The 27,568-nt window shown below is 39.3% G+C and overlaps 1 protein-coding gene across 1 annotated transcript in view; it reads left to right on the forward strand.

The window, feature by feature from the left end:
• prex1 (phosphatidylinositol-3,4,5-trisphosphate-dependent Rac exchange factor 1) overlaps positions 1-27,568 on the forward strand; it is a 113,970-nt gene that overhangs the window by 16,839 nt on the left and 69,563 nt on the right. Inside the window, exons 2-3 of the mRNA XM_052094518.1 lie at positions 21,155-21,220; positions 21,625-21,747. Of these exons, the coding sequence (XP_051950478.1) occupies positions 21,155-21,220; positions 21,625-21,747 (189 nt within the window). The remainder of the gene's footprint in view (positions 1-21,154; positions 21,221-21,624; positions 21,748-27,568) is intronic.

Genomic DNA, 27,568 nt, shown 5'->3' on the forward strand with positions numbered 1-27,568 from the left:
CTCATGGTATTTTCACACACAACCGTATCTAGAATTTACTCCTAATGGTGCAAAAAAAAAAAAAAAAGATATACAGTTAGTGGCAGTTCTGTGGATGAAAACACCTTGTTAGTGAGAGAGGTCAACAGAGAATGTCCAGAATGGTTAGAACTGACAAAGTTTATGGTAACTCATATAACCACTCTGTACAATTGTGGTAAGAAGAATGGCATCTCTGAGTGCTATACTGAGATGCGGGTTGGTGCCGGTTTGGCGGCACGAGAGTCATTTTTTTAGTCTGTAGCCTGCATGGGTGCATTTGTAGCTGGATAGTCATTGGATTTAATCAGTTTTGCTGTTACTCACATTGTGGGAGACAGGGTGGGTTGTAAAGATTCTCTTCGCACTGGAGAAAGAAGTGAAATGAGAGGTTTTGGGAACCTCAGGGGTTTTTCTGTGACCCTTTGCTATTCATTGAATGCTGAAGTATCAGCAAGTAAACAGCAATGCTTGTTTAAAGCAGAAAAACCAACTTTGGGCAGGATGCTGTCATTGCTAACATGTGTTGAGGCATTTAAGTGAAGGGAATGACTGGTGTTTTACAGTTTGAGGATGTCCTGGACAAAGGGAGAGTGAACATCCTATAGTTTAATTATATCCTGTCTCAAATCCTGTCCATTTATTTTTGCAAATCTGTTTGGTGACACTCAGTGGTGATTTCTCAGGGCCAGCAAATCATTCTCTGCTGGCGTAATATGCCTAATAAATATTATTTTTTTTTCATCATTTCATACTCCTTCACCTTTTTGCCTATGTATTTCCAATCGCTTTTCACTCCTAATTCATCTACAAGCGAATGGCAATTTTTTTTATCCAAACAGAATGAAACCCTCGATGCTTAAAAGCAAAGCATTTCGACTATTTCACAAATCGCATGCCCGAAGCCATGATCCTTAGCCGAAGCACCGCGTGAGTCTGAGCTACGTACCGTTAGGCCTTCAGAATTTCTGCAGAATCCTTCAACAATGCAAATTCATGGGCATCTAATGTCAGATTGTCAGATTCATCAGCCAATCAGATTGATTTATTTGTTCTTGTTGGGTGTGGTCTTTAGGCCATGTCCCAGTCCAGGCCTTCTAGCTGGCCTTGAGTGACGCAATAACTCTTTAAATGATGTATGTAATTTGAAAGCGAAGAGCGTGAGATCTTGCAGATCATCACTGCCTCATCACCATCGAGAAAGAGATCCCAGTTATTAAAAAATCGGAAATGTTCTGCATGATCATGTGATTGATTAATTTAACGGGAAAGGAGGACTGATTTTTACTTCAAGCAAATTGGTAAAGTGCTTTTTGCATTATTATAGCAACATCAGGATTTTTCTAAGTGAAATTAGGCTGCTGGAGCATTCAGTGTCGGATCAAGTTTTGAAAAGTATCTGGGTAACCTACGAAACTATTTATATCGCAAATATTAATAGAGAGATTTTTCTTTGTATTACACCTCCTTGGTTCTGGCTTTCGTGTGTGGGCGTGTTTTTAAAATGTCAATTGGTATTATTAGTTGACTGCCACGCAATGTTTGATACGGTGTCTTATTCATTGTGAAACTGTGTTTTCATAATGGCTTGAATCGCACTGAAGGCCTAAACTTAAAATGAATGGGCCACCACTAGTGACACTAGCGCTACAGAAATGTTACACCTCATCTATAATAACCCTACATGGTGAGTTATTGAACAGTTTCATGACCGTTGAGTGACTATTCAGATGAGTTTTGGTTTTGACACTTCAAACTTTTGAAAATGTGCATTTTAATAGTATTTTTGTTAACTGACCTAGTTTTTAGAATACAGAGTTCCTTGCATTGTTTTGAATTTTAAAACATCCCTTAATTGTTGTTCCTGTTGAATTCCTGTTGAATTAAAGTGACTTTGAAGGATTTTGACTGTTGGTAAACCTCTATGTCTGCAGAAATGTCTGTTGCCTCAGTTTGAACGCAGAATAAAAGCATTCAGGTTTCTGACAGTCTCTAGACACTACACTCAGAACTTTGAGGTCTATACTGCAATATTTTCTAACTTCCAGGGAATTCAATATGTACATTTACTGTAGATGATTTATTATTGTTAATGTGATTAGGTGTGTAAATATGAAACATTCTTGTTTGTTGTGTCAATATACTGTAATCACACCCTGAAGGAGACCTTATCGCAGTACCTTGGTAGTTGTGTAACACTTACTTTTCAGAATGATGCTAGCTTTTAGTGTAAACTACTTGATCGTACACTCCAAAAATATCTCTTTGGCTGAACTTGATTCAGTCATGGACAGTGGTTCCACGTGTTTGAAATAAGTTTTCTTAACTTAAAATTACTGTGTGATCTCAACTCAAACACTGTGTAGAAAGTACCTATTTGAATTAAACTCAACAAAAATAGATGTGTCAATGTCACTCAAATATCTATTTCTTTTTAACTTACTATATGTTAGCATGCTAATTACATGCTGGAAGGAAGCACTACTGAGTGTAATTTAGTAAGGAAATGCTTAGTACAGCATTTGCTAGAAAGCAATCAATTTTATGTGCGACATCTACCTGTCCTCACTGTTAGCTCGAGCTCCACTCTTCAACATTATGGTAACCCATAAACTCCAATGTAACAAATTCTTCTAAATTTAAAACACAACATAAACATAACAAAACATTAAACACTAACAGGTATCCCCCTTTATATTAATCTTGCACAAAACACTCAAAATTACTCAAAATATTAACATTTGCTCACCCTAATAAGACCCATGCATGCTGGGAAATGGAAATCGGAGGGTTTCAATGCTACATTAACACCACAAAAGTATTTATGTAGTCCCAACTCAAAAGGATTGAGTAAACTTGCATTTTACAAAAAGGATAGAATACATTTAAATTAAGTTGTGACAAAATGTTCTAGAATTGTTGGCTTTAGTTAATTGAACAAGCAGCAAAAAATGTTAGATTTATAATTTAATACAAATTAATTGTGTGTGTGTGTGTGTGTGTGTGTGTGTGTGTGTGTGTGTTCTGTTTCTTCAATCCTGTTTTGTGAATCAATTAAATGTTAATATCAAAAAAAGAAATCATTCAGAAGCTGCAAAGTTTTTCTCACTTATGTTTATCCATCCAATTTGCAGGGATCACTTGCCACTTAGTAAAGGTTTAGAAGTGTGCCTATAGTTGTTTTTGTAATTTTGCTTTTTTGTCACATATCTTTCTTCATGGTGTTTAGCAATTTAGGCTGTTCCAGACCATTAACATTTTCAAGACCATTAACGATTAACATTTTCAAGCATTACAGTACATGTTCTTAGGCCATCTGAGTGCTTTACATTACAGTGTAAGAGCTTCTGTTAACATGCTATTGTTTGTTCTGCTAAATAAATTTGTGTAGAATTGAACAGCTAAAAAAAAACCTTGTCTTTTGTCCTCTAGATTTAGTCTGGTTTTGCTTGCTCACTTTTTAAGAAATTGCTGAGTTTACCCTAGTTTCCCAACTCAGGATTTTGCAATATGCTCTTGTCCCTTTTTTCAGTCGAGCAGCACTGTATTTGCCCTGTGTGACAGACTTCACGTGTTTTATTCGATAGATGTGATTGAAACAGGATTTCAGTGAGTCATAATAAGAATATTATAGCAATAAAAATGCTTAGTGTCTTGAGTACCATTTATATCATTGTCAAAATAATTTGTTCACAGTTTGTTTACATTTGATTTTGGCATAGCACTCAGAACAGAATGTGGAAATTATAAGAGTTACCATAATTTATTTACAATATATATGGAAAAATTGAGAAAAGTCCCAAGTTTTGCAATCTACAAAACATTGAGGGACTATTTCTATTTTTTCCATTGACTGTGTCTTACCCGACCACCAGGTGCATTTGCTGGTAAATTACCTAAGGTTATTTTTAATTATATCCCTGTATAAATTGGTGCTTATTGTCCACAATACTGACTTCAGCACCAATACCTGGTGCTACTAGGTCAACCAGAACAGTGCTAGTCTTGACGTCTGCTGGTGGCAGAAGTGATGGCAGCAGGCTCTTGACCCTCTGTCCTGTTGGGAGAGGTTGAAGACCATGGTAGCATATGGCCAGTCTGGTTTGGTCCACCTCACTGTCTGACCAGCTTTGCCTGACTACTTCACATCAAACAAAAGGCATGTTGCCCATGTCTGACCTTCTGTTACACCGCAATTCAGCCCAGCTGGTGGGTTAGATCTCCTACATTGTGAGATGTGGAAGCATGTTGGTCAAATTTCTTTTTAAACACATTGTATATTTAGGGGTCTGCACAATGATGTAATTTTAAAATATTCTAAAAAGTAGTTGACTTATCAGTCTTGAGGATACCCATTAGACTGGTTTCAGGTTCACCTGGCCACAGATGGACACATTTCTCAGGGGACATTTACATAGATGCAGTCTTTTATTATGAAACAGCTAGATGGAATGCAAAAAAATTTGAACCGAACACAGGGGTCTTGAGGTTTTAAAAGTTTCACTATTTTTAACTTGACACATTGTTGACAGCTCATGGTTAGATGCTCAAAAAAGGGATATTGTGAGAGAAGTATATGGCTGTAGATATACTGATCAGCCATAACGTTAAAACCCCTGACAGATGAAGTGAATAGCATTTATTGTCTTGTTACAATGGCACCTGTCAAGGGGTGGGATATATTAGGCAGCAATTGAACAGTCAGTTCTTGAATTTCATGTGTTGGAAGCAGGAAAAATGGGCAAGCGTAAGGATCTGTGCGACTTTGACAAGGGCCAAATTGTGATGGCTAGACGACTGGGTCAGAGCATCTCCGAAACGGCTGGTCTTGTGTGGTGTTCTCTGTATGCAGTGGTTAGTACCTACCAAAATTGGACCAAGGAAGGACAGCCGGTGAACCAGTGACAGGGTCATGGGTTCCCAAGGCTCATTGATGCGCATGAGGAGCGAAGGCTATCCTGTCTGGTCCGGTCCCACAGAAAAGCTGATGTTGCATGAATTGCTGAAAAACTTGATGCTGGACATAATAGAATGGTGTCAGAGCACGAAGCGCACCACAGCTTGCTGCATATGGGGTTGTGTAGCTGCAGACTGGTCAGAGTGCCCATGCTGACCCCTGTCCACTGCTGAGCATCAGAACTGGACCATGGAGCAATGGAAGAAGGTCGCCTGGTCTGAATCACGTTTTCTTTTAGATCATGTGATGCCAGTTGTGTGTGTGTGTCATTTACATGGTGAAGAAATGGCAGCAGGATGCACCATGGGAAGAAGGCAGGCCGGCGGAGGCACTGTGATGTTCTGTGCAATGTGCACTTGGGTGCTGGCATTCATGTGGATGTTACTTTGAAAAGTAGCCCCAACCTAAAGTTTTTTGCAGACCAGGAACACCCCATCATGGCAATAGGCTTCTGTCTGGCCACTCTTCCATAAAGCCCAGATCGGTGGAGTGTTTGTAGTGATGGTTGTCCTTCTGCAAATTTCTCCCATCTCCACACCTGATCTCTGGAGCTCAGCCAGAGTGACCATTGGGTCCTTGGTCACCTCTCCTACCAAGGCCCTTCTACACTGATTGCTCAGTTTGGCCAGGCGGCTCTAGAAATAGTCCTGGTTGTTCCAAACCTCATCCATTTAAGAATTATGGAGGCCACTGTGCTCTTGGAAGTTTTTTATAATTAATTTTTTATTTAAATAATTTTTTTTGTCGCCTTCCCCAGATCTGTGCCTCGACACTATCCTGTCTCTGAGATCTGCAGATAGCTCTTTTTGACGTCATGGATTGGTTTTTGCTCTGGTATGCATTTTCAGCTGTGAAACCTTATGTCCAATCAATTGAATTTGCCACAGGTGGACTACAGTTAACATTTGGAAACATCTCAAAGATGATCCAGAGAAATCAGATGCACCTGAGCTAAATTTCAAGTGTCATAGCAAAGGGTCTGAATACTTATGTCAATGTGATATTCAAATTCTTCTTTTTAATACATTTGTAAAGTTATCAAATATCTGTTTTTAGCTTTGTCATTTTATTTATTTATATATATAATATACATACATACCGTGGATATAATATTTACTAGGGCTGTCAATCGATTACAAATTTTTAATCGAATGAATTACATGGTGTCCCGATTAATTAATCGCGTATACAAATATTTGCTGAGAAAGCCCCTCATTTAACAATAATTCAATACATAATGTTGAAATAATTATACATAGATATCTTTAAATATACATAAATTTTATATATATGTATTCAAATAATTTAAATGTATTACATTCTTGTAGTAGAAGAGTTAGTCATTGATAAAACAATATAAAAGTGGCTTTAGAAAACACTTTATTTACTACTATATTATTGGTCATAAGTCAATCATTGGCATACAGTTCACAGCAATCCATTTCACAAGTGAATTTGTCAATCAGTTGGAGATTTATTATGAGGGCTTGTTTAAGGACCCGTCAATGTACACCTGCGTCAGATATATATTTTTTAGAAACAAGCCAGGGGTATACATAGTACACAGGTCTACAGATATATTTTACAATAATGCCAAGACATTATATTCATTGCATAGTGCAATGGTTTTCAATGCTTTGGAGTTGTTTGAGGTACAAAGTGTATTTAAATAATATATTAAAAACAAATTCTTCAAAATACTACTGCGTGGACACATTCCCAAAAAAGGTTAGGGGCAGGGACACGAGGGAGAGATAACTTACTATTATTGTACTGGGTGAATAAATATTGATTTTATGTTAGATGTATTTTTAGCAAGGTTTTTGTGATGTAAAAGAATGAGACAGATAAATCATGTCAGAAATTTTTTCACTTTTAATGTGTCCTATAATGTGAACAATTCAATTGAAAAACAAACTGAAATCTTCGTGGGGGAAAAATAAAAATGAAAAACCTTACAATAACCTGGTTGCATAAGTGTGCACACCCTCTTATAACTGGGGATGTGGCTGTGTTCAGAATTAACCAATCACATTCAAACTCATGTTAAATAGAAGTCATTACCCACCTGCTATCATTTAAAGTGACTCTTGATTAATCACAAATAAAGTTCAGCTGTTCTAGTAGGATTTTCCTGACATATTCTTAGTTGCATCTCAGAGCAAATGCCATGGTCCACAGAGAGCTTCCAAAGCATCAGAGGGATCTCATTTTTTAAAAGATATCAGTCAGGAGAAGAATTTCCAAAGCATTAGATATACCATGGAACACAGTGAAGACTCATCATCAAGTGGAGAAAATATGGCACAACAGAGACATTACCAAGAACTGGACGTCCCTCCAAAATTGATGAAAAGGCAAGAAGAAAACTGGTCAGGGAGGCTTCCAAGAGGCCTAAAGCAACATTAAAGGAACTGCAGGAATTTCTGGCAAGTACTTGCTGTGTGCTACATGTGACAACAATCTCCCGTATTCTTCATATGAATGGGCTATGGGGTAGGGTGGCAAGATGGAAGCCTTTTCTTACAAAGAAAAACCTCCAAGCCCGGCTGAAATTTGAAGTTTGTTATGGTCTGGTCAAACCAAGGTTGAACTTTTTGGCCATAATTTCAAAAGGTATGTTTGTGCAAAAACAACACTGCACATCACCCAAAGAACACCATACCCACAGTGAAGCATAGTGTTGGCAGCATCATGCTTTGGGGCTGTTTTTCTTCAGCTGGAACTGTTGCCTTAGTCAGGGTGGAGGGATTTATGAAGAGTTCCAAATACCAGGCAATTTTGGCACAAAACCTTTAGGCATCCGTTAGAAAGCTGAAGATGAAGAGGAAGTTCACCTTTCAGCACGACAACGACCCAAAGCACACATCCAAATAAATCATATAAATAAAAGCATGGCTGCACCAGAAGAAGATTAACGAAGAGGGCTGTGCACAGGAGATGTCCTCACAATCGGACAAATTTGGAGCACTTTTGCAAGGAAGCGTGGACAAACATTGCCACGTCAAGATGTGCCATACTAATAGACTCCTACCCAAAAAGACTGAGTGCTGTAATAAAATCAAAAGGTGCTTCAACAAAGTATTAGTTTAAGGGTGTGCACACTTATGCAACCAGGTTATTGTGTTTTTTTTGTTTTTTTTTTTCCTCAAAGATTTCAGTTTGTTTTTCAATTGAATTGTTCATGTTATAGGTCACGTTAAAGGTGGAAAAAGTTCTGACATGACTTATCTTTTTCTCGTTCTTTTACATCACAAGAACCTGGCATTTTAACAGGGGTGTGTAGACTTTTTTTATATCCACTGTACGTACATACATACATAAACTGCCCTCACTCCAAAAATGGTTAAAACACACTATTACCTGAAAGTTAAAAGTCTTCAAGCTTTCTAGCCTCAGTATGTGGAATGAATTTGCAAAGCTGAAACACACAATCATCTTCTAAATTAATCAGAACCCAAATTCGTCCACTTTGCATTGTTTCTCTATTATAGCAGTGCACTTGCATGCATGTGGCCTAATTCTGTGTGTTGACGAGCATTGACCACATGAAGCCTTTTCACACCACACTGTTTCCCGCCGGAGTCATATCCTTCCTCTTTTTGTTTTCTGTAAAGTCAACTCAACTTTATTTCCTCCCTTAAAAGTTTCACCTCAGTTCATTTATTTATCTGATTTTGGAGGCATTCATTCTTAAAAAAAAAACTAACATTTGTGAGTAAGATTGTCATAGTACTCTGTATGCCAACCAGAGAAAAGTAAAAAAGCATATCTTTCTTAACAATCCTAAACCGTGTTACGGAGTATTTCTGTTTATTATCCTGTGATCTATCTAGAAATTTGCAATGTTTGTAATGGAATACTGATTCACTGCTTACTGAATATTGCACAATACAAACTGCATACTACCTACTGTTTTTTATTTAATTTAAAACATTTTAAAAAGTAGTATTAATACAGTCACATGACCTCACTACATTTATCACCTTACCTTATTATGTTTAATTCAGTGTGGTGTCCACTTGTCATCTTGGAAATACACATTTAGAATTTTAAATCCCAAGTTGTGTAAAAAGTCTGACATGAGGCAATCAGTAAAATTAGTCAAGAAAAGAAAGTCAATGCAGTAAGTCATCTGGTTATTTAATGCATAAAGTCATTTTGCATACTGTGCACATTATACATACTATAGCAAAGGTAGTATGTATTCACAACATAGCCAGTGTTATAAATGCTCTTGTCTATACTTGCAAAAGTCAACACATTGGCATTGCTAATATACTGCTAATTGAGTTGCAGTGGTGTTTGTTTATCAGAGAGGAGTGGTGTGTATCTTTCCATGATAATGAAAGACTCCCTATTCTGTGAGGGAGGCCATAGAGAAGGTCATTAGAGTGACCCATCGTTTTTCAGTGGAAGATCTGAGCCCTCCAAGAGCAAGCTAGTGTGACTGAAATGGCTCTTAATATGCTTGAAGACATATAGATGAGTTGGATGGAAGCGAATTGTTTTCACTCATGTCCTGATCTCAGCTCTGATATTGATGATCAGACTGGAAAGATCTGCCCAGGTGCAGCTGGAGCTCCGTGAGTATTGATGCTGACTACCACCCCTGGAGTCGCGAGTTTGAATCCAGGGCATGCGGAATGAATCCAGCCAGGTCTCCTAAGCAACCAAATTGGCCCAGTTGCTAGGTAGGGTAGTGTCACATGGGGTAACCTCCTCTTGGTTTCTATAATGTGTGGTTCTCACTCTCAGTGGGACGCATGGCGAGTTGTGCGTGGATGCCGCGGAGAATAGTGTGAGCCTCCACGTGCGCTACATCTCCGCTGAAAGGTGCTCAACATGTCACGTGATAAGATGTGCGGATTGACTGTCTCCGACATGGAGGCAACTTGAGATTCGTCCTTCGCCACCTGGATTGAGGCGAGTCACTACGCCACCTCGAGGACTTAGTGCATTGGGAATTGGGGAGAAAAAAGGGAGAAAGATTGTTGGTTGGTTGTAGGGCTTCAACTAACAATTATTTTGATAATCGACTAATCTAAAGATTATTAGAACAATTATTAGACTATTTGGGCGATTAGTGCAACAATGAATCATTAGCTCTTAATTGTTTATTCAGCTTGTGCCTCGACTTAAAAGTTTGTATAAACGTGCTTACTAACATAGAGGGAAAAACCATAATCTTTTAAAATTACCTCAATGACATTCACTGAATTACAAGGAGAAAGAAAAATGTTTTTCAAAAATTTTAATTTTCATATAATTTACTTACCCTTATGCCATTCCAGATGTGTGTGGCTTTATTTCTTCAGCAGAACACAAATTAAGATTTTTAGAAGAATATTTCAGCTCTGTAGGTCCATACAATGCAAGTGGATGGGTGCCAAAATTTTGAAGCTCCTAAAATCTCATAGGCCAGCATAAAAGTATCCATATGACTCCATTGGTTAAATAAATGTCTTCAGAAGTGATCTGATAGGTGTGGGTGAGCGATACGTACATTTTTACTATAAGTTCTCCTCCACGCCAGAGTGTGCATCAGCCGGGAGAAGATTAAATCTCACCCCTTTAGATTGAAGTCACTTTGCCCTGTGTTTTTGTTCTGTGTGATTCATGATGCATTCCATTCAACTTGAAGAGTCTGAATTTCCTTCTTTCTACTAGGAAAAGTGTAATTGAATGACATGTCTCACGTCTAACTTGGAAATTAATGCGGAAATCTTCCCATTTTGTGTGTGACTTCATGCAAACATATCGGCACCCTGGAAGATTTACAGAGTAAATGATAAATAATCACCCGTATTAAATAATATTCACTAATGAGGAAAAGTGCTTACATAAAATTATAATAAAACGTGTTTAGTAGGATGTTCCGATACCTGGATTGGTATCTGCTCCGATACTGACATTTTTAAACGGATTGGTTATCGGTCCAATGAACCCTATCCAAATCCGATACTGTGTGTTAGTCATGTTTGTTACTGTCAAGCTTGAAAAATTACATAAAAGAACCATTAAAACTCAAAGTAGTTCATATTATCCATATTTCGACTTATGCATTTTATTCAGAGCCACTGCAGTGAGAGTGAGAGAGAGTGAGAGAGAGAGACCGGTAGATCTGTGACAAATGGTGCACGATTGAGATATTTTACTATTATAATTTATTATTATTATCAATTGTTTACAAATTATAAAAATATTTAAGTTACTGTGTGACTGAACATGAGCTGGTATCTTGCAACAAAATTGAAAAAAAAAAGAGATCTGAATCCTTTAAAGTCCAGATACAAGTAGAGGTTTTTTTTTTGCATTTTTTTTACATAATCTGCATCGGCCAATATCCAAGTATATCAAGCCGATTATTAGGCAGGCGCATCTGTGGGCAGCCTAGTGTTGTTGTGGAACACGTGTTCGACGCACGCTGCCCCTAGAGTCATTTTCCAGCAGAGTGAGCAGACCTCATCCAGTGCCTAAGGAAGGAGCTAAGTTCCTTGGAGAAAACGGTAAGGATTAAATTTGTATAACTCCTTTATATTTAAATTAAAAACTTTTTGATATGTTTCTGCCAACTTCAAGAAAAAACGCGACATGACTTTCGGCTACTTTGGATATTGATGGCATAGCTGAAGTTGCATTATCACAGCAGAAGGGTTGCTCTCATGTCACAATAAGTAAGCAAGAATTTTGCAATTACAGACAGTGAATCTGAGACTTTTATTTGTTCTGTTTGTGTGTCTTATATTTGAGAGGGTTGTCACTCAATGCAGAGAAATAAGTAATAAAAAAGATACCAACGCATTATAGGCTATTGAAGGACTTGCTTTGGTAAGCTCGGACGTTATCGGTTCTGCTGTCCGTACTGGATAAATTAAGAAAATACATTTATTATTGCTATAAAGAGAAAGTTATTTTATCTCGCCAGCCATTTCTATGTACAATAATTCTATGAAACCATTTGTCTGTGATGCAATAGCTATTCGCAGTCAGAGAGAGAGAGAGCGAGAGATCTTGCGCACAGGAGCACAACATGAGCCCTGCTTAATGAGTGACAGAACTAAACATTCAAACGTAGCCTGGTTTAGATCTGTGATTATTTGTCTGATTTTATTTTAGATTTCGCCTTCCAAAGATTATAAAAATAATATTTATACATAAGCCGCATTCTGTCTAGCACAACTTCCTTCCCATCACAGCAGTGCACTGACATTTCTCCCTAAAACTCAAACTTAACGTCAGAATCAGCACGATCGGTGATTGTTGTAAAATGCAGTCTAGCTACTGTAGCTAAATTGCAGGACGCGTTTAATAATAAAAAGAGCGCAAGAGATACCGTTCCCAAGGCGGCGCGCGCTCCGATACAGACCACAACGAGACAAGCAAAGTATAGGCTACTTTGGGTTTCATGTGCACGTCTAAACGATCAACTATACACAAAAATATGTCAAAACGACCGGCTTGGAGATTCACTTAAACACAGTTTATGTCTTAAATGGACGTAGTTATGGAAATAGTTGGGAGAAAATATGGCACATCAGGAGCCTATTAGACTCTGTCTTAAAGGGGAAGCGGTCTAATGAACATGCTGATGATTGAGCCATTACTGCGAATCAAACAACAAAAGGCAAAGAGAACATCACTTGCAGCCCTTGAATGAATAACTTCTGCATTAATACGCATTAATCCGCATTAATCTATCTATGATAAACTATGCAGTGTTATTTTACAATTGATTACTTTATTAGATTTCTTTTTAGACCACACCTGAACAGTAATTGTTAGTAGACCTTCCTGAAATTAAATCACTGTGCCTATATAACGTTTATCTTTGTTTAATATATATATATATATATATATATATATATATATATATATATATATATATATATATATATAACAAAAAGAACCGTTAAGAATACCGTTAAAGTACCGGATCGATAAGCAGTATCGGTAAGATTGTAATACCATTAAAACCTTAACGATACCCATCCCTAGTTATGCTTGTGCTTCTCTTGGATGCTCTGAATATTGGATTACGTGTCTGGATTGCCCCTTAATTAAAGCTGCATTTGGATCTCTACCTTAGTGTCTCGGAGCAGTTCGTAACACCTGCTTTGTTTATTTAATATATTTGTTATACATTATTTATAAAATATGTTTTTACATTATACATTTTTAATTTAAGTGTACAAGTGCAGATTGGTCAAGTGTTCAATAAATGTAAGTGTTCAATAAATGTATCTGTAACGTATTCAATGGAAAGGAGGAGGCTGAGAACCGGCTTTTCAATATAAATAATAGTTTTAATGATAAACTTAAAAGACGACATAAACACACACATGACGGACATGTCCGCTAACGATCTCTCTCTCGCGACGACCCTCCGCAGTTGGCCTTTAAACCTCAGGGAGGCATAATTAGCCTAATACGGGACCGGGCGCGAGGATCACGACCCGACCCCGCCCTCCACCCTGCCACATTCCTCCCTCGTTCTCTCAGGCTGGGGAGCCCCGGCCTGACGTACATCCCCTTTCCCTGGGGAAGGCGCCTTCCGCGCTGTCTGCCGGCAGGTCATCCCCATCTACCTGGACGAGGGAGGGGACAAGGGGAGGGAAACAGAAATAATTAAAATGGGGGGTACTTCTTGTAACAGTGTAGTACCCCCCAAAAACTGTAAATTTTAAAAGAGGCAAAGGCCAACGCAGAGCGACAGTGAGAGAGAGAGAGGAGAGAGAGATGAAAAAGAGAAAAAAAAAAACTCTTACTCGCCAGTTCTCCGATACGCCGCAGCTTGTTCCTCGGCCACTCCTCCACCCTTTATCGGACGACAGCCGCGCCTCTCCGGGCGGATCCGAGGCAGTCCTCCAGCCCCTGGTGGACGGAACACCCGCCGCGTTCTCGGGGAACAGAAGGGTCTCCCCGCCCCTGGCAGCGGTCCTCTCGCTCCAGGCGGTCGCCAGTGAGCCCCTCCCGCTCGCGGTCGGCGGTCTTAAACCCGCTGCATTTCAGCGGCCGGTAGGCGACTCCTGCGCCCCTGGCAGCGGCCCTGACAGCTCCAGGCGGTCGGCTAGGAGCCCCTTCTCCCTCGCGGTCGGCGGCCATAGTCCTCGTTCAGGTGGCTGGGCTCCTCGTCCCCGGCAGATGGCGCGGCTGCTCGTTGGAGTGGACGGTAGTGGCGAGAACTCTACTGCGGCGTATCCCTCCTCCTTCCCGGGCTTCGGCACCAGTGTAACGTATTCAATGGAAAGGAGGAGGTGAGAACCGGCTTTTCAATAGAAATAATAGTTTTAATGATAAACTTAAAAGACGACATAAACACACACATGACGGACATGTCCGCTAACGATCTCTCTCTCACGACGGCCCTCCGCGAGTTGGCCTTTAAACCTCAGGGAGGCATAATTAGCCTAATACGGGACCGGGCGCGCGGGATCACGACCCGACCCCGCCCTCCACCCTGCCACAGTATCTTAAGTTTTTATTTGTTACATTTTATCTTTCATATAAAAGGTTAAAATAAGAGGTTAAAAACAAGCACATATCGGCCAAAATAAATCGGCAGCATTAATCGGCCATTGGCCGACCCGGATTTCAAAAGTTCGGCATCGGCCTGAAAAAACCAATATCGGTCGATCTCTAGATACAAGTTGAGAAAATTTTGCCCCCAAAAATTGGCTTCTTTTCTACTGATGCTTATACTGGAATAACTGTTTTACTGCTACAATTTTGCTGCTACATTATCCAGTATACTAGTTAATAATAAAATGTTTCTTAAGCTATACATTTCCATACAATTGAAATTATATGTAGTTAGAGGTTTGTGTTTCTTTTTATATTATAAGAGTACTCCTAATTAGTTCCACACAGTAATGTAAAGATATTCTAAACTGATTATGGCAAAAAAAATAACACTGGTATCATATTGGGATTGGCCGATACTGAGATTTCTGGTATCGTAATCGGATTTGAAGAGAAAGTGGTATCGGTGCATCCCTAGTGTTTAGCAAATGTTTGCAGAGACAGGTGCTCAAAACACATTATACTTTATTTTGATTTACATGTAGAACATTTACATTTATGCATTTGGCAGACGCTTTTATCCAAAGCGACTTACAGTGCACTTATTACAGGGACAATGCCCCGGAGCAAACTGGAGTTAAGTGCTTTGCTCAAGGGCCCAACAATGGCATCTTGGTGGTGCTGGGGCTTGAAGCCCCGACCTTCTGGCCAGTAACCCTGAGCCTCAACCACTGAGCCACCACTGCCCCAGAACAAACGCTAGCATTGCAGCATCATTTATCAGTTTGGTTGCTAGGAGATGCCTCTTTTGACTATCAAGTAACTGGTCAAAATCACAATGTAACTGATGTTAAAATTAAGAACAAGCACCCCCCCCCACACGTTTGTGTTAAGTTGTCAGGTAGTTTTCAAATTTAGTCAAATCACATCACATATGACTATCGATCTACATTTTCGTGATCCATAATTGCTGTCACGTCCGAGTACTCAAGGACTCCAGCCCATCCCTAGTTTCCCTGGAAGTTCTATAAAAAGATTTGTAAAATTCTTTATCCATTAATCTCAAATGACTGGAAAACTAATGGAAATTATTTGGTCAGAAGGTGTGGTAATCCTAAATGACTGGTTTTAAACGGGTCTCCCAAACACTCAACCCATCTGCCATTGGATAAAAAAAATGCTCCAAACTCACGGCAATGTTGCTATGCACCAAATTAATGTCTTCAAATTTTAACAGAATCATTTAACACAAAATAATTTCAACTTGTTCCTTAGTTTGTTTCAACTAACATAAACATGTTGGAAGTAATGCACTTACAATGGAAGCCTACGATTCTGTTGAAAGACTTTAATTTGTATTTAACTCTGAATATTTCTTTAATGTCAACATCATTCCTTTGAAGTCAACACAAGCCTGTAAAATACATTGTCTTGGCTATGGGGTCTGTATCAATGCCAGTATTTACCACAAGTGCATTTGCTTAACATTTATATTCTGTCCAGATGCCTCCTTTCCAAAGTACTTTCTATGTAATTATGTATACTGGGTAATGTATACTACAGTAGGCATTATAGGATATGGCTATAGTTATTTCTCAGATATATTTTAAAACCTCCATTTACAGTGGCAATGGAGTTGCCATTGAGACACTTAAACCACAATGTACTGTATGAAGGATTTTGCATTATATAAAAAAAAAGAAATCTCAAACCAAGTGGCATATATTTTAAACCAAGATATTAGATATATTGTTCAAAGTTAAAACTGAGCATTTTCTGGATCATTTCCATAGTTATTAATGTAATAAACTACACCTGTCATTGCTCTACTTGGACACCTGTGTGAACTTGTCACAAGTTGCTGAAAAGTTATTGCAAAAAAGATTGACTAGGAAAAGTACAGTTATTTCTAAGAAATGGTCACTGCCATCATTTGTTTGTAGATGATTAAATAAAAAATCTAATGCAATTATTGCATTTAAGTGTTGTTTAAGTGGGTAAACGTGTACAAATTCTTGATGGGTCTACTTTATCTGTGCAAAAGTGCTCTGTGTGTTTATGCACACAAGTCTGTCTTCACTGTTTCCATGGGGTAAGTGAATTGGCAGCAGTCCATCCCCAATACAAGGGTGAAAGGCAGTGCTAGCTTCCGAATCATTATTCCCCCCTCCTATCTCAATAATGACAATCATTGTTTGATAATGCGCTAATTTAAAGGAAACTCATCTAAACAACGGACAGTGTTTATGTATTGTGTGTGTGTGGAAAACAGCAGCCTTTTTATAACGGAAAAGTTTTGTTCTGCCTTTTCCTTCCTGAAATACAAGAGGCCAAGGTCTCTCTCCTGTCATTGAATTAGTCGTAGTGTTTGGTTAAGGTCACCCTGTGTTGCAGGTGGCAAAATTTAACGTCTGTTTCCTGGCAAAGCATTTCATTGGGGGGGGGGGAGGGTCCGTTAACAGATTGTTTCCTTTGTGGGGACATATGGACACATTCATGCTGTTCTAGATCGAATAGCCTGTGGCTATTGTACTGTGTGTAACTCTATTCCCCTGTCTCTCTTACCAGCTGGACTGAGTGGCTACAATCACAGTCTACAAATATCTGAGCCTCATCAGGAGTGTTTTAAAAATAGCCATTATTTAGTGGTGATTGCTAAGATATTGAACATCAGTGCATCATTCATTCTGCAATGTTTTTGCTACTCTAAGGAGAGATGTGCTATACCATTTCTAAGCGATCAGACTTACGTTTTCTAGCTGGCAGATGATAATACAGGCTCAAAATACCTTAGACTTTCACTGAAGGATGGATCAAAGTCATATCTAGGGACCAGAATATGACAGGTGAGCTCTTTTGAATGTAACCAGGAAGCAACACCCTTCAAACCACCAAGCAACTACTCAGAACAACAACCGCATAGCAACACCCTAGCATTGTGGCTGTGAGTTTTGGATGGGGAAGCATGCAGAATGCACATTTCTATCAGAAAATGTAAAAAATCTTGTCTTTTAAAGTTCTCTTTCATAATTCTTTTATCTGGAAATTACATGTCAAATTAATATGTAATATTTGAATCCCACATGCACATGAAAATTCAATTTGGGCAGGAAATCAGTCCTCTCATTTAGATATGTTCCAGACTTTTTTTATTGAGATTAAATTAATCACAGACTCGTCTGATGACTGAATTGCAAGTCCCAAAAAAATTGCAGGTTGACATCATTACTTCAGTGCCTATTGCGTTTTTGAATCCGGATGAATTCATTCATTTTTCATTTTGCACACTTGCCCCCGGTCGCACCTGTCATCATCTGCTGCTGACTTCACACTCACTGTTGCCCAGAGGAACTGTAACAGCCATGAATCACAATATCGCCTAGATTTTATAGTTTGTTTATTTACGTAATTGTTTTTACATAAGCATGGGAGTGATGCTGTAAAGGTCCAGAAAAGGGCAAAAGAAAGTCCAGAGACACCTGAGAGAGAAACTCTAAATCAAATTGTTCAATCATATGTTTTTTTCAACAGTCAAGTCTTGTTTATTTATAAAAAACAAAACATTAAGGATAAATGGAAAAAAAATACACAAAGCACAAAAGGGGTCTTTTTCCAAAGACCCCTTTTGCCCTTCATGCCCCTGCTCCACATCCTACCTCTATCCTCACCAGCCCCTCAGGCTGCGTCACACATGGATGACCATTTTATGGATAAATTTGGATGCACCATTTGAAAGATTTAATTAGCCCATGCCTGAGGGACGGTCCCCTCTTACTGCCCGCAGGACAGTAGCAAACAACACAGCCACCATTATCACCCGTATTACACTGGGTATCAGTTACAAGCTTGTGTTCTGTCCCCTTCTGGGAGCTCTGATGTGTGTTTACTTCACAGTGCCAAAACATGGGCCACCCACCCTTTTATCAAATTTGTATTTACTAAGAGCATGCAGTGTTTTAAAGCTGATGTAATTTCTTCACCATTAGTGTGGCCAAATGCCATCTTCATTGATCGAAGAAACGGAAAGTGCTGCCCTAAACTCACACAATTGGTCGAGCCATTGTTGCTGTGTCCTGCTGGTAAAGATGCTCAAACAAACAGCAATGTTTTGGTAGCGCCATGGAGCCACAGTGTTTACACTTTTTTTGGGGAAATCAACCTTTTCTTGGCTTATACTTCGGCTTTACTTTAAACCTAGTGTGAGTGCGAGCATGTGATTTCACATTATGTTACTGAAGTTTACAGCTAAATGTTTTTGAGAGTCTCTACAAACAAACAATCTTAGAGGAGCATAAGCTACTGTGGTAAATTGCTTCCAGAGATACTGAAGTGTGACTGAGAGTTAGTCTGTCATTAAGAGAGGGGGATAAGGAGGATGCCATGGGATGCTGAGTGGTTATCATTAACAAACTTTTTGTCCTGTCATTGTGGTAAATGGAAGAGGAGAGATGGCCCGTTTTTAATGTCTTGAACTCTTTTAAAATCCATGAGGGAAGGATTATAGAGAAATTGGTAGTTGATGCATAACATGTCCATGAACTTCTTTTTAACCTAAAATGTAGCGCTAAAAACAACAAGTTCTCATGTGAGCCTGTATGCCATTGTGAAACAACTTCTCACATGCACTTATTAATGCAGAATGAATGTCAATATTTCCACAAAAAATGACTAGATTGTATGTCTTCACAAGACTTGGAATATCAACCATGAATTGCATGAGCTACTTTTATAGTAATTTTTAAGACTAAGATGTTGATTAAAACATCTGCATTTTCAAGAGTAAACTAATACAGGATTGGAATGAAACAAGTAAATTCCAACAGAATTTTTATTTGAATGGAATCTAGGCCTAGTCCTTTAAGGACTAAGCTGTTTTATTATAAAAAGTAATTACATTAAATTGCAAAATGATAGAGATGAGCTGTTTGAGTTTCTGAAACAGTTTGTCATATACTGACGCACAGAATCACCTACACATGCTTATAATTAGAACAAAGAAAACGATGGCATGAACAAAACAACAGCCGTGTGATAAAGGTGAAAATGCTCTCAAAAAGACTTAGCTGGCCTTGTCGTGTTGCTGTGGGAGACCACCAGAGACAATAGCCTGAGTGACAGGTAATTTAACAGACACTGGGGCGGAGTGAGTCACGATAACTATAAGCAGATCGGCTCATTGCCACTGCCTCTGCTGATGAGAATTGTTTTACAGAGCCAGAATAACAAACAGTCAGTGAGTGTTTCTCAGACTATCTTTCTCCAGAGACTATTATAAAGCAATACAAATACTAAAGATAATCTCTCTCTCTCTCTCTCTCTCTCTCTCTCTCTCTCTCTCTCTCTCTCTCTCCAACTGCTTCTCATTTTATCTTATTTCTCTGTCTAGGAATGCTCAGGAAAGATATTTAGATTTTTTACAGACCGTGGGTTCCAAAAGAGCATTGAACGCATAATGCTTTTGACATTATAGTTGCTTTCACACTAGCACTTTTGGTGCGCACCCGGGTTCGTTTGGATTATGTGAATGCTGTTTACCGAACTCTGATGTGTACCTACGAACCACACACACAAGTCTGCTTTTAAAGGTGGTTGAGTTACGGTTGGGTTACAGTTCATGTGAACTCTGGTACGGTTCGCTGCTGATATGGATGCAATCGCACCAATCATGGAAGTGAAACTCTGGTGATGACGTATGCTTTGCGTCTTTGCAGGCTCCTAATCACAATTGTTGTGGTGTATACATTTCTCATACTTGCTTGTGTTCAAATAAATCACCATAAGAGAGCTGCTCACATTTTTCACATCACTTGCAATGCATCTGCAGGCTCGCAGCAGACAAACTCTAACATTCTTAACATCATTGCACATTCAGTGCATCCGTGGAAGACAAACAAGTGTCATTCTGTGCATGGCAAGTTTTCGTAGTAAATCCAAAGAGACATTTTAATACGTCTCTTAACACAGTGACGTCTTAAGTTGTTACGTAGTTACAGTGATAAACAGCTGCCACTTGTTACTCATGTTGATGTCGTAATCGGACCGTGGTTTAGACCCAAATAATATGACCTGTGAGGGCAGGGGGAGGGGGATGAAATGAACTCGTGGATTAAATGAAATGTGTTTGGTCCAAGTTGTCGAACAAAGTGTGAAAGGACCCTAAAACGGAAGACTGGATCGATGTTAAAATCACGCTTGATTCTTTCATGTTGTTATAAATTGTTACTTTAAATGTTGTGTTGCTGGTTTGTTGTTGTATTCATGGTTATTATCTTGTTCATGTATGTTTGTTTAGTGAGGCTCCCAGCCTTTCATTGTCAGAACATAGTCTGTATTCACAGCAGGATAAAACATTCTTGTGTGGTTAAAATCCCTCTGAAAGCTTAACCAGTACACAGTACATGTAGCTTGACATGCTCTCTGATACTTTTGAGACTCTTGTATGCATTTCTCACAGAATCAGAATGGTTTAGGTGGGAGTTACAACCAGAGAGAGGGTGTAAATATGCTGAAAATTGTGTGACATCTTCAAAAAACACAATTGTGACCGTAAGAATGGGTTAAGTGCATGTTCAAAATCTGCCCCACCTTTCTTTAGACTACAGTGACTCCATCTGTAAACACTAACCACTACTCTCTCTCTTTTGTGTAAATCAACAGGCTTTTCTCCAGAGAATTAAACAGACTGCAGAAAATCAACAATGTCTGACACCAGAGCAGGTCAAGGTAAAATGTTTTATTTTATTTTTGTTAGTTTAAAAAAAAAAAAAATTATTTCATTTAGAGCAGTGATTATCAACTGTCTTTGCTTTTTCACCCAATATTAGTATTAGCCACATTACCAAAAAGCAGATTAACTTGTAGCAGTATACTGTAGTTTTTTTATTGGATTGAGCAACAAAAGATTGAGATTATCTTTTCCCTTTTATAAAGAAAACTTATTTTGCGCTTCAAACTCAACTTATGATTAGTTTAGCATTTTTTACTTGCATTTAGCATTGTTTTTTCCTGCTGACTGCAATCAGAAGAGACCCATGACCCATTTTTGGATCACAACTACCTGATTTGAATCAAAAGAAAAAAGTAGCATTGGGTGATTTTCTTTAATTTCTTCTCTTCCTCTCTCACAGATATTGTTTTCCAACATCGAGTCCATTTTGAAGGTTCATTGTGATTTTCTCTCCACTCTGGATTCCAGTCTGCAGCCTGAACCTCAGGCACACCACTCTCTGGGACATGTCTTCCTCAAGTTTGTGAGTCCATGATATTGCTGATCAATTCTTTATTTGCACATATAACCCCCCGCCCATCCTTTAAATAAAAAAAGTGTAACAAACGTGTAGCATGTGTCTCCAAGATGTATATTTCCATGCACTCAGTCATAAAGAGTGGCTGCCACAGAAGGGATTCAGTGTCTAATTCAGACCGGTGAGATTCTGACTTAAGACACATGAAGGAATAGTACACAGCCCTGTATTTGACTTAGCTTTGGCACATGGCTATGTTATCCCAAGAAATAGTATTAGTGGAGTTTCATGTGTACTCTTGCCTAGGAGCATTGCAGTCAATACATGCCTTATTCTGATGGTGTCATTGCCATCAAGTCTTCCTGTTCAGTCTTAATGTCCATAATGTTCATGTCTGCTTATTTTTTCCTGTTTTGAAGAAATGTTTTCTAGGGTGTAGATTAAATATTTTTTTAAAAGTTACTGATAGGGTTGTTGATTCATGGAAGTAATCCAGACCTTGGAATCAGAGCTGTAAAAGTACAGAAAATTGTACTTGAGCAAAAGTATAAATACTGTGCCGAAATTCTTCTTAATTGACATCCAAAGTATCTAGCCAAAAACATAGCCATATTTAGTGAAAAGTAAAATTGTTTCAGCATTTATCTGTACTTACATTAAGTATTTAAAAGTAAAAACTAATAGGTTTTAACTATAACCATAATTGAATATAACTGTAATGTGATTTGTTAGGCCATTACAATGGGCAAAGGGTGAAAGATTTCAGTTATGGTGACATTTGAATTACAATTGTTTTGTTTTCATATCAATCATATGATAAATATCCTATTTAGTATTTTTTTGTATTTTTTTAATCTTTTATGTGTCTTTCAATGTGAATCGGTTTAACATTTTGGCCTACAATGTGTTCAACAGATCCTGTGTTCAGTGGAAATTAATTATTGTTATATTTAGCACCTCTTTGTACATTTCAGTATTTCTCAGTCAAATAGTAATCTGATGACAAAATAATGTAAATTGCAAATTATCGGTATCCGTATCTTTAGCGGCCATGGACCTATTATGCCCTTTTTACAAGATGTAATATGTCTCAGGTGTCCCCTGAAGTTTCAGCTCAAAATACCCCACGGATCATTTATTATACCAGGTTGTAAATGCCTCTTTTTGGGTGGAATCAAAAACATGCTGTTTTTGTGTGTGTCTCTTTAAATGCAAATGAGCTTCTGCTTCCCGCCCCTGACATAGCTCTGTTCTCTGTGAATACAATCAGAGACAATGGTAACTTTAGCTGCATTAGTGGTGGAATAAGCTAACAAGCACATTTGGAAATGCGATTTGCAAACATTCACAAAATATAAAGTGCAATACTTACATCTTCAGTATATAAAGTTGGAACATGAAAAGTTGGTACTGATCCTTGCTTGAGAATCACATTTTTTGAAAATCCTGCTTTATATTTTGGGGCACATTTCCTTCAAAAACAAAACTAGTCCACTGCGTCTTCAGTGGCTCTGATGCCGGGAGTACATGAAGACTCTTAGGGTGTGTTCACACTTGTAGTTTGGTCCTCTTGGTCCAGACCAAAAAAGAAAATTATACATTTATTCCTGGTTTGCTTAACGTTGTGTACATGCACTGCCAACTCCCATTTATGTACAAACATATAGGTGCATAATAGGTCCCCTTTAAAATCGGTATCGAGACAATTATTTTCATATCGGTTCATAGTGTTTTCTCAATGTTAACCAAATATCTGTCTTGAATTCTGCTTCTTTCAATTTTTTCTCCTCTTTTCTCCCCAATTTGGAATGGCCAATTCCCAATGCTCTCTAAGTCCTCGTGGTGGCGTAGTGACTCTACTTAATCCGGGTGGTGGAGGACGAATCTCAGTTGCCTCTGCATCTGAGACTGTCAATCCGCGCATCTTATGTGGCTCGTTGAGCGCGTTACCGCAGAGACATTCTCGCTATTCTCCGCGTCATCCACACACAACTCGCCACGCACCACACCAAGAGCGAGAACCACATTAGAGCAACCACAACGAGGTTACCCCATGTCACTCTACACTCCCTAGCAACCGGGCCAATTTGGTAGCTTAGGAGATCTGGCTGGAGTCATTTAGCACGCCCTAGATTAGAACTTGCGACTCCAGGGGTGGTAGTCAGCGTCTTTACTTGCTGAGCTACCCAGGCCCCTAGAATTCTGCTTCTTGTTCTGTTTAAAACTGTTCTGTCTAAGTAAATATACGTTTCCCCTTTCATGATATTCTTTATGATAATAATGATAATGATGATATTCAGTGATTTAAGTCTTTTCTTTTCCTCAATGCTTGCTTTTAAGCATCAGTTTAATCGCTTAAAGCCTTGCATGTTAATGCTTTCGTTTAACTCTTTCTATGGTTGTCACAAGAAGCCATTTTGGGTTTGGCAAATGTATTTGACCTTCGACCAAGTGCACTGAAACATCCTGAGGTTTAACCTCAACTGGATTGAATTTCCCCACAATTGCAATGGCTGTGTATTATTGCAATGACTGTGTATGTGTATGTACGTGTCTTTGTGGATGGGCTGTGTTATAAAACATACTGTATGCCAGGACAGATGTTCGTCTCAGTCATGGATTGGGTGTGTGATGCTGCCAAGCTCTCTCGTTACAGGAGCTGATGTCTGGAGCCCTGTGGGACAAACCAGAGTACTGAAACTCCTGCTATATGCAACGACATACACACTGCAAACACACTAATGTGCATGGCAAACTTGCTGCAGACATTTCAGGCCTGTTAACACAATCAAGTGATCAGACAACAAAGATTGTAGTTTACACTTGGTCACCACTTGCTGGTGGATTATGTGGAGAGGATCTCTGGATTCTTGACTGCATACATCACTTACTATGTCTGTGTATAAATGTATGTTGATGAAGCATATAAAAAGAAGAAAAAGAAAGCAACAATCTGCCCACGGTTTGAGTATTTCTGTTAACTAAACTTCAGCTAAGAATTCTTCACATGAGCTGTCACTGCATTTTGATATCAGACATACTTAAGAAGTTCTGAGAGGTCTTGTGCAAGTATGCATCATTTTAGCGCTGACCACTTTTGATCAGGTTCATGCACATGTACATGAAAAACATTGGCTGAGCACAATACATAAAGTCATGGGAAATGAAGAGGTGAAGATTACCTGCCCACATTTGGATGAAAGTCGACAGAGAATGATAGAGAGGAAATGGAGATACATTTTAAAGGTTAAAAGAGAGGGGAAAACTAACACAACAGCTCTCCAGTCATAACCTCACAAATCCCAAAAACTTTGGGAATCCCAATATCGGTTTCCTGCTCTGTCAGGATGGTTTAAGCACCCTCAGCCATCAGGAAAACTCAGCATCAGACCAATGGAGCTTAGATAAATGACATTATCCCTCACCGCATAAACTTTTAGTACACCACTACCTCGTTCAACAGTTCTTCTGGACCACTTCCTTACAAAATCTTTTGTTTTTTATGTTTTTCTAAATTCCTATTTTATTAAATCACACCTAACTTGTGGTATTAAACAATTTTATATACAGAGGGCTTGACATTAACATCCGCCCACACGTCAAATGCAGGTAGAAAGTGGTGGATAACTCCGTTACACTTTGGAGTGTGATGTTTTAAGGGTTTCTCCTGTATTGAAAATTATATTAAAATATAGTTTACACTCACTGAGCACTTTATTAGAAACACTATGGTCCTACTGAAGTGCCAGATTTGGTCTTCTGCTGTTGTAGCCCATCGACCTCTGTGTTTGACGTTTTGTGCATTCTGAGATGCTATTCTGCTCTCTACAATTGTACAGAGTGGTTATCAGAGTTACCGTAGCCTTTCTGTCAGCTTGAACCAGACTGGCCATTCTCCATTGACCTCTCTCATCAACAAGGCACCTTGTTTTCAAGGTTTTTTTGTTTGTCACCATTCTAAGAAAACTCTAGAGACTGTTGTGTGTGAAAATCCCAGGAAATCAGCATTTCCCTTCTGATTCAGTTCACTTGACATTGCGAGAATCGCTATGGGGAATTCCTTCCGATGTCTTAGTTGAACAATAAAGGCAATCCTGAGATTGGCAATGGTGTTTAAGCCCCACCACTTTAGGCATGCAGTTGGCCTATATAAGTTGGTGTGCAAACACTTTTTCTTCCTTCAAGATAGTGACATCTCTCGTCTTGAAAGCCCTCCTTGCTTCGCCATTTGAGATACACTTCTTCAGCAGACTGTATCTCTCTGCAGACGTGGACAGGACAACTCATCACCACTCAGCGCATGCAGTGAGAAGACTCACCCCTCCCCTGCAGTGTTCCAGCGATTTTGTCTGCCTCCCTGTCGAAGACACTTCTCGGTGAACGAGTTCTTCGCTTCAGGCTTTCGCAGTTGAGTTGAGCAACGTAGCGCTTCAGCGAGGACCCCCCTTCCTGCAGCATTCCGGCAGGAGATATTGCATTCTTTTCATATATATGCATTAATATGTTGATGTATCACAAAAAGAGCTGCTTGCGTGCAACCCGTCTTTATGAACATGCCATTACGCAATTGTTCCGCATGCGAGCGGCACATCCTACTGTCAGATGAACTTGAGGGCTGCGTTTGCTGACTGGGCTGCACCCACGCTGATGCAGCTCTCATAGATACAGACTGCCCACACTGTGAGAGAATGAGTTTCCGGATACTCCGCTCAAGGTTTGCCCTTGTTCTGAAAGATGATCCTGCCTCCCGTTCCTTCCCATCCTCCTCATCTGAGTTAGATCCCAAGTGTTCACACAGGGAGGCATGGCGGGGCTGTGAGATTGAGTTGGATGAAGTAGAGGAAGATTCCGCACCAGCGCAAGCCCCATGATCCCCTTGATCTTCCGATATGGCGTACGTGCCAGTACAGTATATGCATGATTAGTTCCTGCCCTCTATTGGAGTGCACATCCTTATCACATTGCTGGTTTTGACAATGGTGATGACATCCTGTACCTCGCAGCATCAAATATGAGCGAGTGGTCCACGGAGGATGTTGTCGTCCTTTCACCCAGTGAGGGTGAGGAGCATGCGCATGCCACTGATAAGAGCTGATTTGCATTCCCCTCATGGATGGTTAAGGAGTTCGGTTTACAGTGGTCCCTCCAGTCAAGCCGGAAATATCTTGCCTGGATGAGTGGTCCTGCAGTCCACCGTCAAAAGACTGCATCTCGAAGTGTAGCGCCATTCTACCTGGAGATCCGGCTTGCGTGTTAACTTGCCTCATTGGTTGCTGAGATGATACACATGCGTTTCTCTGTGTTGTTTTCACACAACCAATGTTCTCACACAAAAAAGAAAGCGCTTGTTGCAAGAGACATTTACATGCTGCACATACATCGCCAGATTTCACCAGGATGATACACAAATATGTTTCTTTGTGTGGTGTTCACATAGGAATGTTCTCACATAAAAGAGAAAGCATTCGCTGTAAGAGACGCACACACGTCACATGCTGTTCACTCCCTGCCAGAATTTGCCAGGATGTTACACTAAATGTTGTTTCTGTGATGTGTTAAAGAATGATTCTTACAAAAAAGAGAAAAGTGCTCGTGATGCCTTCACGAGATACACAAACATTCTCATTTCTCTCCACCTCCCCGCCGGAGTTCGTTGGGACCGGGATATTACACATACTTTAAACTAAAAGTAAACTTAAAAGACAACCTAAACACACATGACGGACATGTCCGTAAACGATCTCTCTCTCCGCACGACACCCTGCAGTCGAACTTTATACCTCGGAGGGGACAAGGGGAGGGAAACAGAAATAATTAAAATGGGGGG

This window comes from Xyrauchen texanus, chromosome 27 (assembly GCF_025860055.1).
Source record: "Xyrauchen texanus isolate HMW12.3.18 chromosome 27, RBS_HiC_50CHRs, whole genome shotgun sequence".
In the NCBI taxonomy this organism is placed as follows: domain Eukaryota; kingdom Metazoa; phylum Chordata; class Actinopteri; order Cypriniformes; family Catostomidae; genus Xyrauchen; species Xyrauchen texanus.